Source organism: Crassostrea angulata, chromosome 2 (assembly GCF_025612915.1).
Source record: "Crassostrea angulata isolate pt1a10 chromosome 2, ASM2561291v2, whole genome shotgun sequence".
Taxonomy (NCBI): domain Eukaryota; kingdom Metazoa; phylum Mollusca; class Bivalvia; order Ostreida; family Ostreidae; genus Magallana; species Magallana angulata.
This window is the reverse complement of record NC_069112.1, coordinates 55171755-55184983: the sequence shown is the minus strand read 5'-3', so window position 1 is coordinate 55184983 and position 13229 is coordinate 55171755. Positions and strand designations below refer to the sequence as shown.

Sequence of the window (13229 nt, the reverse complement as noted above, 5' to 3'; positions counted from 1 at the left end):
CGAAGATAGGTTAAAATGAACATTTTTATTTAAAACATCAAGCAGTAGCACATAAATAATGTTGTAAAATTGTCTTGAAAAGTCGAATTCATAGCAAGCATGTAGAATTTGTGTTATCATATATATAGATTTGTAATGAACCTGGCCGTAAATCCATTTTTTTCAGAGGGTAGGGAAGGGGGGGGGGGGTTGAATGGAAACAAATACTGTTTTAAATCTCTCTGTACTCATCGTTGTTTTGTTTTTTTTAAGAAAGGGCCCGGCAATCTGAATTTTTTTTATATGCCATGCAAGAAAAACTTTAATTAGATTTAATACGCATAAAATAATCAAAGATAATTTCAATCGACAATTTTATAGGCAAAAGTAAGTCACCGATGTCACCGATGTACACACATTTAGGGTGTTTTTGTTAAATTTTATTGGACAAATGATCAACAAAGACATCGCAATTAGGATTAGGATTAGACTTCTATATAGTGCACATGCTGATAATGTATTCTAAGCTGTGTATACCAAAAGCCGTCTTCATCAAAACGGACACAATCGATCTTTTAAGAAAGGAGTGTAACTGCATGTAACGGTTCACCGGAAATACATTTAATTGACCACGCGACGAATCAACACTGATCAACAGGTGGCCGATAAAGAAAAGACGTATGCATTGGCAAAATGTTTTTATGCAAGGGACGATGGCTTAATATTCAATTACAGCTGTACTTAGGAATTAATCAAGTTTTTTGACGGAATAAGTTAAGTTTATCATATATGTAGGCCTTCTTTTTTACACGTGATGTCGACTGTCTCTCTCCCGCGGTATTCAGGAACACGTACTTGTGTAAAAAAAAATCGCTTGCATCTTTCCTTTCGTTTAATGCATTTCACCGTTTGACAAAAAACCCACAACTAGCTACTTATACATGCTATCGGTTATTCCACATAAAGGTATAGGGATATATATTTACTTACGTACGTACAATGTTAACTTTGCCAATTTAATTTTTTCTGTTTGTTAGCAATGTTCATGTATCTCATATTCTACTGCAATTGAATAATACCGTGGTACATAGAAATAATGCTTTTTAAAAATGCAGACTTTACTGGTAAATTCTATTGGCAAAATACTGAAAGAACTCAAGATTCCCTGTACAGATTCAACTGACGTCGCTAACGTCAAACTATGATGCATTGATGATGCACGTTGTAAGCATGAATCCACAGTATAAAATTACTAGATAAAACATGTTAAAGTTCAGTTTATATGCATTTCTTCCTCAAATATTTAATAAAATGATGATTTTGTAAATAATCACAAATAATTCTTTATCATTATTAATTAAATTCTGCTATTTAAATAAAAAAGGAAGCAAATAATTACCCTAAAATAGAGTGGTCTGTTTTATTTTCTGTTAACCAAAATTTTCAAAATTTATAGAATACACATTGGCCACACTTGAGTACCTCTACGAAATTTTGCAGGCAGAAGCATTTATGCAATATCTCTCAGTTTTAAAAGTTTCAAAGAGGTACTCAAGTGTGGCCACATTCAAATTTGGGAAATACTGCAGTAAAATCTACAATTTTCAGCTATTTTTAACGATCATAGTATGTTTGATGATGCGCATGTGCTAAACGGTGGGGCCGAAGTGAAAAAAAAATCATATGCATAGATGTAGAATATTGTGCCCTACATTATAAGTAATTACAATTTGTATTGTTTCAAACTTGAGTTTTGTGAAAATTTTAAGGCACATTTTGATGCTTCGTGGCTCTAGCTCTTTATCCTTATGAGTTTAAGACAAGTTTATTTGTTGAAGATATATATTAAATGATATATTTATCTGGCATGTTTTTGTGGTATAATGCGGCGTTAATTTAAAAGAAATGCTCCGAATTTTCGTAATGTAATACAGTCCTATTTTTTTTTTTGTATATCTCTAAGTCAATTGATACATTATTTTAATATAAATGTAGAGTGTGATGGTAATTTGTACGGTGAAAACTGCAGCAAGTCTTGTGGCAACTGTAAAAACAATCAACAATGTCATTACATTAATGGATCTTGTATGAATGGATGTGAAAATGGATACCAGGGCTTAAGATGCGACAAAGGTATTTCACAAGAAAGAATTTGGCGTAAGGGTAAAACTGAAAGCTTTTAGAATTGGTGGATTAGAAATTTAATAATATCAGGGTTATTGCACTACATTAGTTATCTCATCACAGATATACAAACACAATTGAATTGTGCTAAACAAAGAACTTCAGTTGTTGAGTATCGTGAGCGGCATGTCACACATTTGTATTTGTATATAAATGGTTTGTTTTTGTTTTCTTTGTTGTTGTTTTTTTTTTTGGGGGGGGGGCTGCTCTATTGTTGATTTTTCTTAATTATATATGTTTAAAACCGCATAAAACACAAGAACCGTTTATTTATATTGTATATTCTATGTTATATATATATATATTGAAATAATATTCTTTAAGCTATATTCTCTCTCTCTCTCTCTCTCTCTCTCTCTCTCTCTCTCTCTCTCTGTGCAAAGCTTGGAAGAATTAATTAGAAAAGGCATCCGGCTGAACAATATGTGTTTAAAATAGCTTCGAAGAAATGCAGTTACTAAAATCTTCAGGTCATTTAACAACCTCCTTCTAAAGGGCTAAAAAGGATAAAATAGATATATTTTGATATTTTGAATTTATTTGACTCATTTGATTTAATGGGATGACTACTTGCCAAACAATACTTCTAACTATACATGACTATGAACGTAGGTGTGATTTGGATTTCTTTCAAAAATTAATGGCAGATTAAGATTCCCTTTATGAAAAATTTTAAATATGGCTGTGGTGTCTTAGATAGCCAGAACTCCTGATGCCCAATCCTATTATGTTTTTTTTTCATATTCAAATATCTTGAAAATTTGAATTATCTATTTTATGTTCATATGTCGCCTTTCAATCTATTATTTCGGGGGGGGGGGGGGTCAAATGAATTCAGCGACGAGTGGTTTTTTTTATTGAGTTTTAAAACAAGATTACGCAATTTTGAATGAACTACTATGCAATGCAAAGGTATGCAAAGGCTGCAAATCAACGAACTGAGGATGATTTTTCACCGCATGTTGAAAATTCTACGCACTGCTCATTTTATAGCAGACAGACATGTTATTGTAAATAGTTAATAGTCGCTCTGACGCTTTGTGGACTTTAGAAGCATGAGACAGAAAAAAACGAGAAAGACAGAAAGATGTTGCTATCCTTTACTACCCATTATGCATAATGACACATCAAAAGATACAGGCTTTCAGTACTTCGATACTTTGATTGTAGAATGTGACAATGGAACATACGGAAACGGATGCAATAAAACATGTGGTCATTGCGTGAACAAGTCGCTCTGTAACCACGTGAACGGGACCTGCTTTGAGGGATGTGATCCGGGATATAGAGGTTCTCGGTGTCGTCAAAGTAAGCTGTACACTCCTGTGGATCTTTAACTACATGTACGCATTGATCAGTATAATAAAATATATGTTGACAGCCTACGTAGAATTCGTTTAAATGGCAAAACAATTCATAAAATTCAGAAACAACAAGCATAGATTTTCTTGTATGCTTAATACATTTTATGTGTTATACTACAGTAAATAATTGCATAATTGCATAGTATCAAGCAGACGATATTCCCTATTTTAGACGTTTTCTTGGTCTATTTCCGCTGCCTTTTAACGTTTTTATACAATAATGTAAGTTAATTTCAACAATATTTTAATTACAAAGAATGAATTAAATGATACAATATAATATCAACAGCCTATGCATCAGAGACGAGAGCGATTATAACCAAACCTCTTAAGAGTAAAGTGATTGTTTTATAAAATTCTGACCAAACGTTACATAGACAAGAGTTGGAGCAGAAAACCTGTTCTTTTATCCGGAATTAAGACAATCATATTTACAGCCAAATAGTTCAAAGTTTTACATATAATCACAAAAGTTCCAGTAAAACAAATTGATGAGTTCACCGGTCTAAACATTGTGATGCTGACCGGGTCAGCCTGTCATACATAAAATTTGTTAATCGTTTACGTCACAATAAGTAAATTCGTCGCAGAAATGAAAAGAGCTGACGGGCTGTGCGACATTCATAACTGGTAGCTGCTTAACACTACCCTTGCATCTGTAGTGAAGGCAATACAAAGTACCGTATATCAGGTTTTTTCCGCGTCATGTTTTTTCCGCGAATCAGAGCCTAAAACGGTATATTAAATTTACGCGAATCAAATTTTCACTATTTCAAAGTCACATTGAAAATATAATCAAGGATTGTTTAAACCTGTGAGGTAAATGGGGAAAAGTATCTAAATTGTCGCTCTTTGTAATGAATAATGAAACCATTTACACGATTTCCTTAATGTGAAATAATTACTGATAATTATTTTCAGGGCTGCAAACAGTCATAGATAAATAGATTATGTTCCGTTACATATACCAGTAGCTCAGGTATAATTAGTCATCGGTTTAAGCAAGGAAAGCGACCGTTTTAATAAGCTTGTCAATGGATTATTAAATAAACAACTAGGCTTAAAAATCTATTAACTGGCGTTTGTCCTCCGATCCCGAAATTTGTACCTCTAACTAAACTAACTGAACATAGTTCACCGTACTTTTACCTACCTGTTAACTTTATCAGGAAATAGAGAACTCTATTACAAAAACAAAACTTTGTATCAAATTTACGTTGATTTATTTTCCGCAATTCGGAAATCGTCGCGAACAAAGCGGAAATTGGATACACGCGGAAAAAACCTGATATACGGTAATTCTTGACTGGGTATAAAGGGAACCTATAATTTGTTGGACCTGACGACATAGATAGACATCATATTTGCCCTCATGCTCAGTCAACAGCTATTTTTTTTGGACTGAACTTATTAGATTATAGTTATTGATTTAGTGATATATCGACAAGAAATAAAACTTCAACAGTTTCATGTAAATCTTTAATTACATGTAGATGACTAAAACCGTTATTATAATGTGTTTGTCCTGAGACTAAATCGTTTATACATTGTACAGTCACATACATAATGATTCAAGTTACGTTTTTCCTTACATATGCGTAAGAATATCAATTGGAAGTACGATTCGTTTACTAAAAGTAAAGCTTATTCATGCCTTGCCTTTACAGAAATCAATAAAACGGTGCGACATATCTTATTCATCTTGATTATTGTATGCACCCTAATGTTTTGGCATTACATTAATAGAGCTGACCAATTATATAACATGTCGGTCATTCCTTTAGAATGAATATTTTAATCTTAGAATGTACCATTTACAAATATGGAGACGGATGCCAAACAAACTGTGGACATTGTTTTAACATGAGTCAGTGTCACCATATAAATGGAACTTGTTTTGACGGCTGCGATCCTGGATATGAAGGCCAAAAGTGTAATCAGGGTACGTAACTATAAACAGTTGCTTGCAATGCTTTTAGGCCATTAATCCTTATATTTAACTTTTGCATATCGTTATCAAAAACTCTTCATGATTATTACCAGTTAATTGTATCAAAATACCATACATAAACGAAGTATGTTTTTCTTATCATTTACATGTAAGCACTCTCATTTTTTATTGATAATGTAGAAAAAAGTTTCTAAAATTAATCAAATAAAGCTTAACAAAGTAGGCAGTTTTCTGTTAATCTAACAGCTATGAATAGTAATGCCAAGGACCACTTTCCCTGCACATAGTCTCAGTTTTTAGGTCATAATTCCCATCTTTATTGTCCGAAAGCTAAAATGAGCTTTCCTCATCACAATTTAACTTACATTAATCCGTTCATCAGTATTTTTTTTCTCTTTCATACGTGTAGTTTTAATACCGATTTACTATATTGTTATCAAAACTGGCAAAAAGCTTTCTGTCTTTCACTCATTCAGCCATTTTCATTTCAAGGATAAAAAAAAATAAAAACAATAAAATTGTTTATCATATGGTTTAAGTTTTTTTTTCAAAAACCACATTGAAGTTATAAACCACGTTGGTATGATTTATCAAAATTTTGTATGAATCATTTTGGTACTGTGTATTTTAAAGTATCATCAAACAAAGTTCAAGGACTTTACTATCAATTTTGAAATAAATTAAATTTAAGTTTATCTGTTTTTAGTATTTTATAAGAATACAATATACACGGTAAGTTAGAATGGAGATTACACAAGTTCAACAGGGTTGTGTCAGCCATAGGCGATGTTTGTAATTATGTTACATTTTCTATACTTCTTCACCAATAATTACTTAACCAGTTCATATCAAATTTAGCACAACGAATATACGAATAAAGAATAAAATACAGTTGATGTTTAGTATATGTTTTATCAAGATTTTGATCAGTAAATAGGCTGCAATCCTAAAACTTTTCATAAACTTCATGATATAAAGGAGACTTAAGTCTGTTCAAGAAAAACTCACTTAGGTTCTAATAACCAGGACCAATAAAAGATTCGGTATTTCTTTTGAAATGTACAAAGAACAACGTAAATGTATGCTCTTGAAAAACTTCTGAAAACAAACTGTTGTGAGACCCAATTTATTTCTTCAATAGATTTTTTATCCAAGTTTTATATAATGTAAATCAGTGAATGGTGAGTGGAAATCAATCAAAATTACATGATCATCGACTTCCTTATTTTACTGGGGGCGTTTCAAAATTTGGGTACGAAAATTCTCAGATATAATGGAAATTTGTGTGAAATAAAAACTGAAATTTTAAAAATTCTGAAAATTCATTTGTAATATTAAAAAGTCAATTAGCTTACCAATGAAAAGTTTACTACGTGGTTCATTTTTCTATAGAAAGATCATTGAAAAAAGGACATTATATAAATAGTGCCTGTTTGGGAGGGTAACAGTTGAATTGACACCCCGAGGAAACCATTGTCAACTGACACGAAGCGGAGGTTAACAATGGTTATCGAGGGGTGTCAATTTCAACTGTTTTCCTCCCACACAGGCACTATTTATCTTATTAAACTGAATGTCTTAATTTTAGAGAATTTTTTAATGCTTTTATATAGAAATGACGTGAATTCTACGGCGAACCGTACGCACATGATTTACGCGCATGTAACAATTCGATGTGTTACCCGTTGCTAAGCATGTTGCTAACGCTGAGGGAAATAGAACGGATTATCAACTGCGTCTAAACCAATCAGATTTCAGTATTGGGCATGAAAGTATAAAAAATTAATTATTGCCTGACGTTACATTAACTGCTATAAATATAAATATTGTACGGTTAAGGTATAAATTCAATTTTTACCAGATTACTAGACTATAAACTGACTTTGGACGTTTTAAGACTTATACACCTTGAAAATATAACGGACTTGTCCCATACAAAGGAAGTTCTGATTATTTTTTGTTTCTTAAATTTTTTCCACTTGAAATATTTCGGCATCACAAGTTATGTTTAGTAGAATGAAAAAAAATATATATTATTTTTTCTTATTCTGATGTACCTTATTACGACAGTCATAATTATAGCATATGCGTGGATTCCTGCGCAGAGGTTCGAAATCTTGAATTGGATCCGTCGTCCTAAATAGGTAGAGGTGATTCAGATTAATTCATTTTTTTCCATTGACTGCGAAAACTGAGAATAATTGTACGGAGAGATATTATTTATTTAGTATACTTAGTAATAAGCTAAATATATCTTTTGCTGATAAGGCTGTGTTGAACGATATTACCATTGTGTTTAAAATATTTTCTTTGAACAACTCTATAAGTTTGCACTTTCATTTTTTTTCTTTTTTAGAATGTCAAAATAGATCATATGGTTACCGATGCCAGAGGAAATGTGGACATTGTTTAAACAGCTCCCAATGTGACAACGTTAATGGCGGGTGTTTACAGGGATGTGAACAGGGTTATGGAGGACGCACATGTAACCTAGGTTGTATTTATTTTACTTTCCACCTTGTTCTAAGTTCCGAATACGAAAATCGTAAAACAGACACCAAATCTTCTTAGAGATATGAATATATAAAACTGCGTATCTTACGATTTAAGGAGAGTAATGTGTAAATGTGCGTAACCTAGTTATTCGGGGTAATTGTATCTGATAGTTATTGTTTTTTGGTCTAGGTAAGTTTTAGATTTTTTGTATGATTCATAATAGCAATGATGTTTTATTTTGCGAATTTACAAGAAGCGAGAATTTATATGCATTCTTACTACTTCTGTGATACGAGATACGAGTTCAACATTTGTAAGACACTTCTTTTCGCTAAAAGGCTCAAATAGTGATGATCTGAGTAATTTTACAGTTAACTTGGCTCTACACAAACCAGCATATGAGGAGAACATATACAGCCATGCTAACGTTAATGCCGGCAATGCTGTGGATGGGCGCAAATCAAACTTGCGTGGTAGTGGAGGAGAGTGTTCAATATCTAATAACAGAAAACGCACCGCCACCTGGTGGGTTAATCTAGAGAGCATCTATAGCATCCATAACATTCGTATCTATCACAGGACCGAGAATTTACCCTGGGGTACGTACAAATATATCAGTAATATTTTTACAAGCATAGATAATTCAAATTTTTTTTTTTTTGTATATTAATAATACAACTGCTGATATATTATAGTTATTGTTTTAGCAGGTAAAAGGATCAAAAGAAATAAAAGATATTGCTAAAAAAATTAATAATTATATAGACAGCGATCAGATTAGAATACTATCTGTTTTCCAATTTTTGGTGTATTGTTCAAACTTTCAGAGCCGATATGCCAAATGCTATGGGATTTAATATTTCTAAACAAGGGGGAATAAATTGAATTGAAATGTGTTGTAATCAATACACAAAGTCTTTATGCAAAGAATTCAAACGTTAAAAAGCAAGTTAAAAATTGTTTTTTAATGTAAAGGGTACACGTTAAATTTTTTTTTTTATTAAAAAACGATGTCTAAGAGAGCCATTTATACTCGAGGAACAATTTCTGCTGAGAATTACTGATTCACTACTGCAATATTTGTGCTCATGTATGGAACACTTTTTATGATGCATATAACGCCAACGAGTTTGAACTCGAATTATTATTTCTGATAATAAAATACAATCTTAATATACATGTACACTATATATACACAATATAATACTCAGGTATTATTTCCAGATTTGTTATTACCTGTAAAATAATACGGAACATTGTCATAACTTATCCAAAACTTATTGCATGTTAAGTTATTAAAGACGTCACATTTATACGTTATTTAACAAAAATTAAAGGTCATATCGTTGATAAGTCAGGTATTATGGTCAGTGAGCCATACTGGTTAATTTATATCATTATTATATAAAAAATTTAGGAGAATTCCTGAAGTTGAATGAAATAAGTTAAACTTTAAAGAATAACTGTAATATGGATGACGATGTCATTAGGTGTCGGTGGCATAAGTACATGTACGCATTTCTGATATTTAATATGCATTTATAGTCTGTCCTAAGATATTTATGCTGCACATTTGGACGCTTTTTTATAGGAAAGGGAAAATTTCCAAGAAAATTTCATTTACACTTTATCATTTTTCACGCGGAATAATTCACAGGAATTAAAACCAATTTCCTACGGAGATTTATTATGGGGAATGTTTACATCTTTTATCCATTCGAAAGTCACTCGCGCAATTGTTCAACGTTATCACCCGGGGTTGCTGCAATACATAATCCCCGTAGAAAGCACATTTTAAGCCGTGTATTGAAACCTGATAAGCTAACAGGGACGTTTCAACCGAGAAGCCTTGGAAATTGTTCATACTTTGGAATGAACATCATTTGAACCCTGAGGTATTTATAAATATCGAGTAATTAGGCAAAATGCGAATCGAGGATATCTTGGGACAAAGTATAGGTTCGTTTTTTTAATCAAATCTTAGAGTATTAAAGAGTGAAGGTCCTTTGGATACAATACTAGATTTGAAAAAGCTGGGGATATGTCAGTGCCTGAAAGGAAGGCCTAAATGTTATCTTTCTTATGAAAATAATTGCTTCATAGAAATTTAGATCATCTTTCAGGAATATGAAAAGTATTATTTTTGACAACATATCAATTACGAAAGGGTTTTTGTATTTTCTTTGCTTTGCAAGACCGTAAAGTCGTATTGGACACTTCCATGTTGTGACGTTTTGTTCATCGAAAAAACAATAACTAAAATGAAGTGTAGTTATCTAAGTATTTTCTTTCCAAATATTGTCACCTAACAGTGTAGCGCAGTGGGTGAGCGTTTACTACATATCTGTAAGTCATGAGTTCGAATCCCGCTCGGGGTTTTACAATTTTTACCTCTCCATATATTTTTAAAAGCTATTTTTGATAAGATATTGTAAAATTTGAAAATTCTAAATCGGTGAGATACTGTTCATTATAATGTACTTTAATCCACATTAATATCGACAGCTGTCCCATACAACCTAAAACGGATTTTTTTTTTACTCAGATTGTTTTGATCTAGTTCGCTAGAAAGTAGTTTTGAAACGAGTGGATAGTTCTTTATCTTGCTTTATTTTTTTTCTGTTTATTCATTGTGGTATGTTATGTGAGCATAAAGCATATTTTTATTAAAGGTCAATCAAACGGGCATACAGCGAGATCTCTGGGATTCTCTCTATATGTATCTAACACAACAGACAAGTCAGATGGAAAACTTTGCTACAAAGACAAAAACTTCACTAAAAGCACGATACCAGCTGTCTTTAACACCATCTGCTTTGTTCATGGTCAATATGTCATTTACTACAACGAGAGACTACCAGGAGTTACCTATCCTAGTGGTTATTCTGACTACGCCTATAACGAACTCTGTGAAGTGGAAGTCTATGGTAAACATGTTTATGTTTATAGTTTCGTTGTAGAATGTTTAATTTGCATTTTTAATTAACAATAAAGATTAAATAAACTTCAAAACACAATTTATAAATTTTGTATGGATTGTTATCAATAGGTACGTAAACATTTCAGTAATCTTATCTCTTTCATTGACAAATTTGATCAAACTGATCAATTTACAACCTTCATTAAGTTTGCATTTGATTAACTGGAAAACTAGTACAATGTATCAATGTATCACAATGTTTATAATGACATGGCATAGTAAAAATGTCGTTTTTTATTATACCTAGGTTGTCCCAGACCCGGATACTATGGTACTGACTGTGACCTCCCCTGTCCTGACAACTGTCGATACTGTCACATCGAGACGGGCACCTGTCAGGGATGTAAACCTGGATACAAGGGACACCAGTGTGAATTGGGTATGATATAGCGACACTCAAAAAAAAATACTGTAGTTTTCTACTCTTTAATCATTTATGATAAATAATTCATTTTTATAGTCATTATTTTTCAAATTTAACTTGTTTCTAATATTGTCATTAACTTGTTTCTAATATTGTCATTAACTTATGATATAGATCAAGATGTAAATAATGAGAACCGTAATTTATTTTTATGATTAACTAATTTATTATTTATTATATGTCATGGTATATATAATGTTTAATATTAATTGTTATCCCTGTTTTTCTGAAATATAAATTTATTTTCATGTTTATCTCAATTATTATCAATTATAAAAAAAATGTCATAATTTCGTTCTAAAGAACTTTTGTTATAAATTTTGTTTCAAATGCATATAACTGTAATTTTATGTTTGTGCTCTCATTCGTTCTTTCATCACAGAATGTGATACAGGATGGTATGGAGACGGATGCCAAAGACAATGCGGACATTGTATAAACATAACGCAATGTGACTACGTGCATGGGACTTGCTCACAGGGGTGTGAAGTGGGGTATGAAGGTCAAACGTGTGACCAAGGTGAGTTGATTAACCTAAACACTCTGTTCTGTCTGTATATTTTTAATTGGCCTTTTTGACAATGACAATTTTCTCAATGAAGTTGTCAATGTTTTTAAAACCCCCTCTTTATATCATGCATTCACTCTTTTTTATTGTTAACTCAAGCCAAAATTTTTATTTCTTAAATTAGCGTGCACTGGTTTTATTCATTTTGTGTAGAGTGCCAGGAAGGATACTTTGGTGAAAACTGTGCTCGGGAATGTTCTGCTAACTGTCACAGCTGTAATAAAAAATCTGGACTTTGTGATCTTGGGTGTCATCCGGGATGGAAAGGGACACATTGTACAGAAAGTATGTATCGTGATAATTCATCAGGTTATACGAATATTCAAGCGTAAGATATTCAAGATTTGGTACTACGCAATCATGTTTTATGTCTAAAACGCACATATATAGATTAATACATTGTTATTATCATTTTGAGCTCATTTAGAATCAAAAGCATATAAACTGATAGACTTGAAATATTTAAGTCAGTTTATCTTACTAAACCAAGAACGGCAAGAGAAATTTTTAATATACATAAGATAATAAATTGATATCTGAATTATTTGCAATGTATCATTCAACCATTTCTTTGCTCTTTATTAAACGTGTTGCCCTTCTGCTTTACACACAATCTGATTTGGAAGAAAAAAACATTATAATTAGGGTACTTTTATTTAGTTCCTTGGATTTAAAGCTGAACGTCGGTCGTTTAACACTGTCTAAGTTGTATAACATTCAGAAAATATTATTTAAAACCTTAGTATCTTGAGATTATATATCAGTGAATAATTTTATACACTTTTAATTGGAGTTAATATTTTTTATAGAATGCGATGGTGGGCTTTTTGGAGCGAACTGTAGCACACCTTGTGGACACTGTCTTAATAACCAACAATGTCATCATATATTCGGAACATGTGGGAAGCGATGTGACCCAGGGTATATGGGAGACAACTGCACGGAAGGTAGAGTTACTTTCTTTTATTATTAAGTCATTATGGTTTACATGTATAACTTTGGAATATAGTAGAGCAAGTGTTTGTGTTATAAATTTGAATAACTATAGAACACTTTGTACAACACACTGTGAAAAACCAAAATGAGAAAAAGTTCAAAAATGTTTTCAACATGTACTTTTAGGCGATAATTTTTTTAGGATAAATTTCAAAATTGAGGGTAATAGTTTTTACTCAGAGAATTAGTGACTATAAATAAAGATCAGGCACTGAAGTTAAAAATATATATGACGCACTTAACAGACTGTTAACGTTATCAATTTAAGAAAATTTAGCACAGGAACC

General features: G+C 32.0%; 1 protein-coding gene across 1 annotated transcript in view; it reads left to right on the top strand.

Moving 5' to 3' along the window:
- LOC128174514 (uncharacterized) overlaps window positions 1-13229 on the top strand; it is a 34870-nt gene that overhangs the window by 8640 nt on the left and 13001 nt on the right. The window contains exons 5-14 of the mRNA XM_052840052.1: window positions 1975-2112; window positions 3334-3471; window positions 5332-5469; window positions 7835-7972; window positions 8346-8573; window positions 10647-10909; window positions 11202-11333; window positions 11761-11811; window positions 12100-12274; window positions 12756-12893. Of these exons, the coding sequence (XP_052696012.1) occupies window positions 1975-2112; window positions 3334-3471; window positions 5332-5469; window positions 7835-7972; window positions 8346-8573; window positions 10647-10909; window positions 11202-11333; window positions 11761-11811; window positions 12100-12274; window positions 12756-12893 (1539 nt within the window). The remainder of the gene's footprint in view (window positions 1-1974; window positions 2113-3333; window positions 3472-5331; window positions 5470-7834; window positions 7973-8345; window positions 8574-10646; window positions 10910-11201; window positions 11334-11760; window positions 11812-12099; window positions 12275-12755; window positions 12894-13229) is intronic.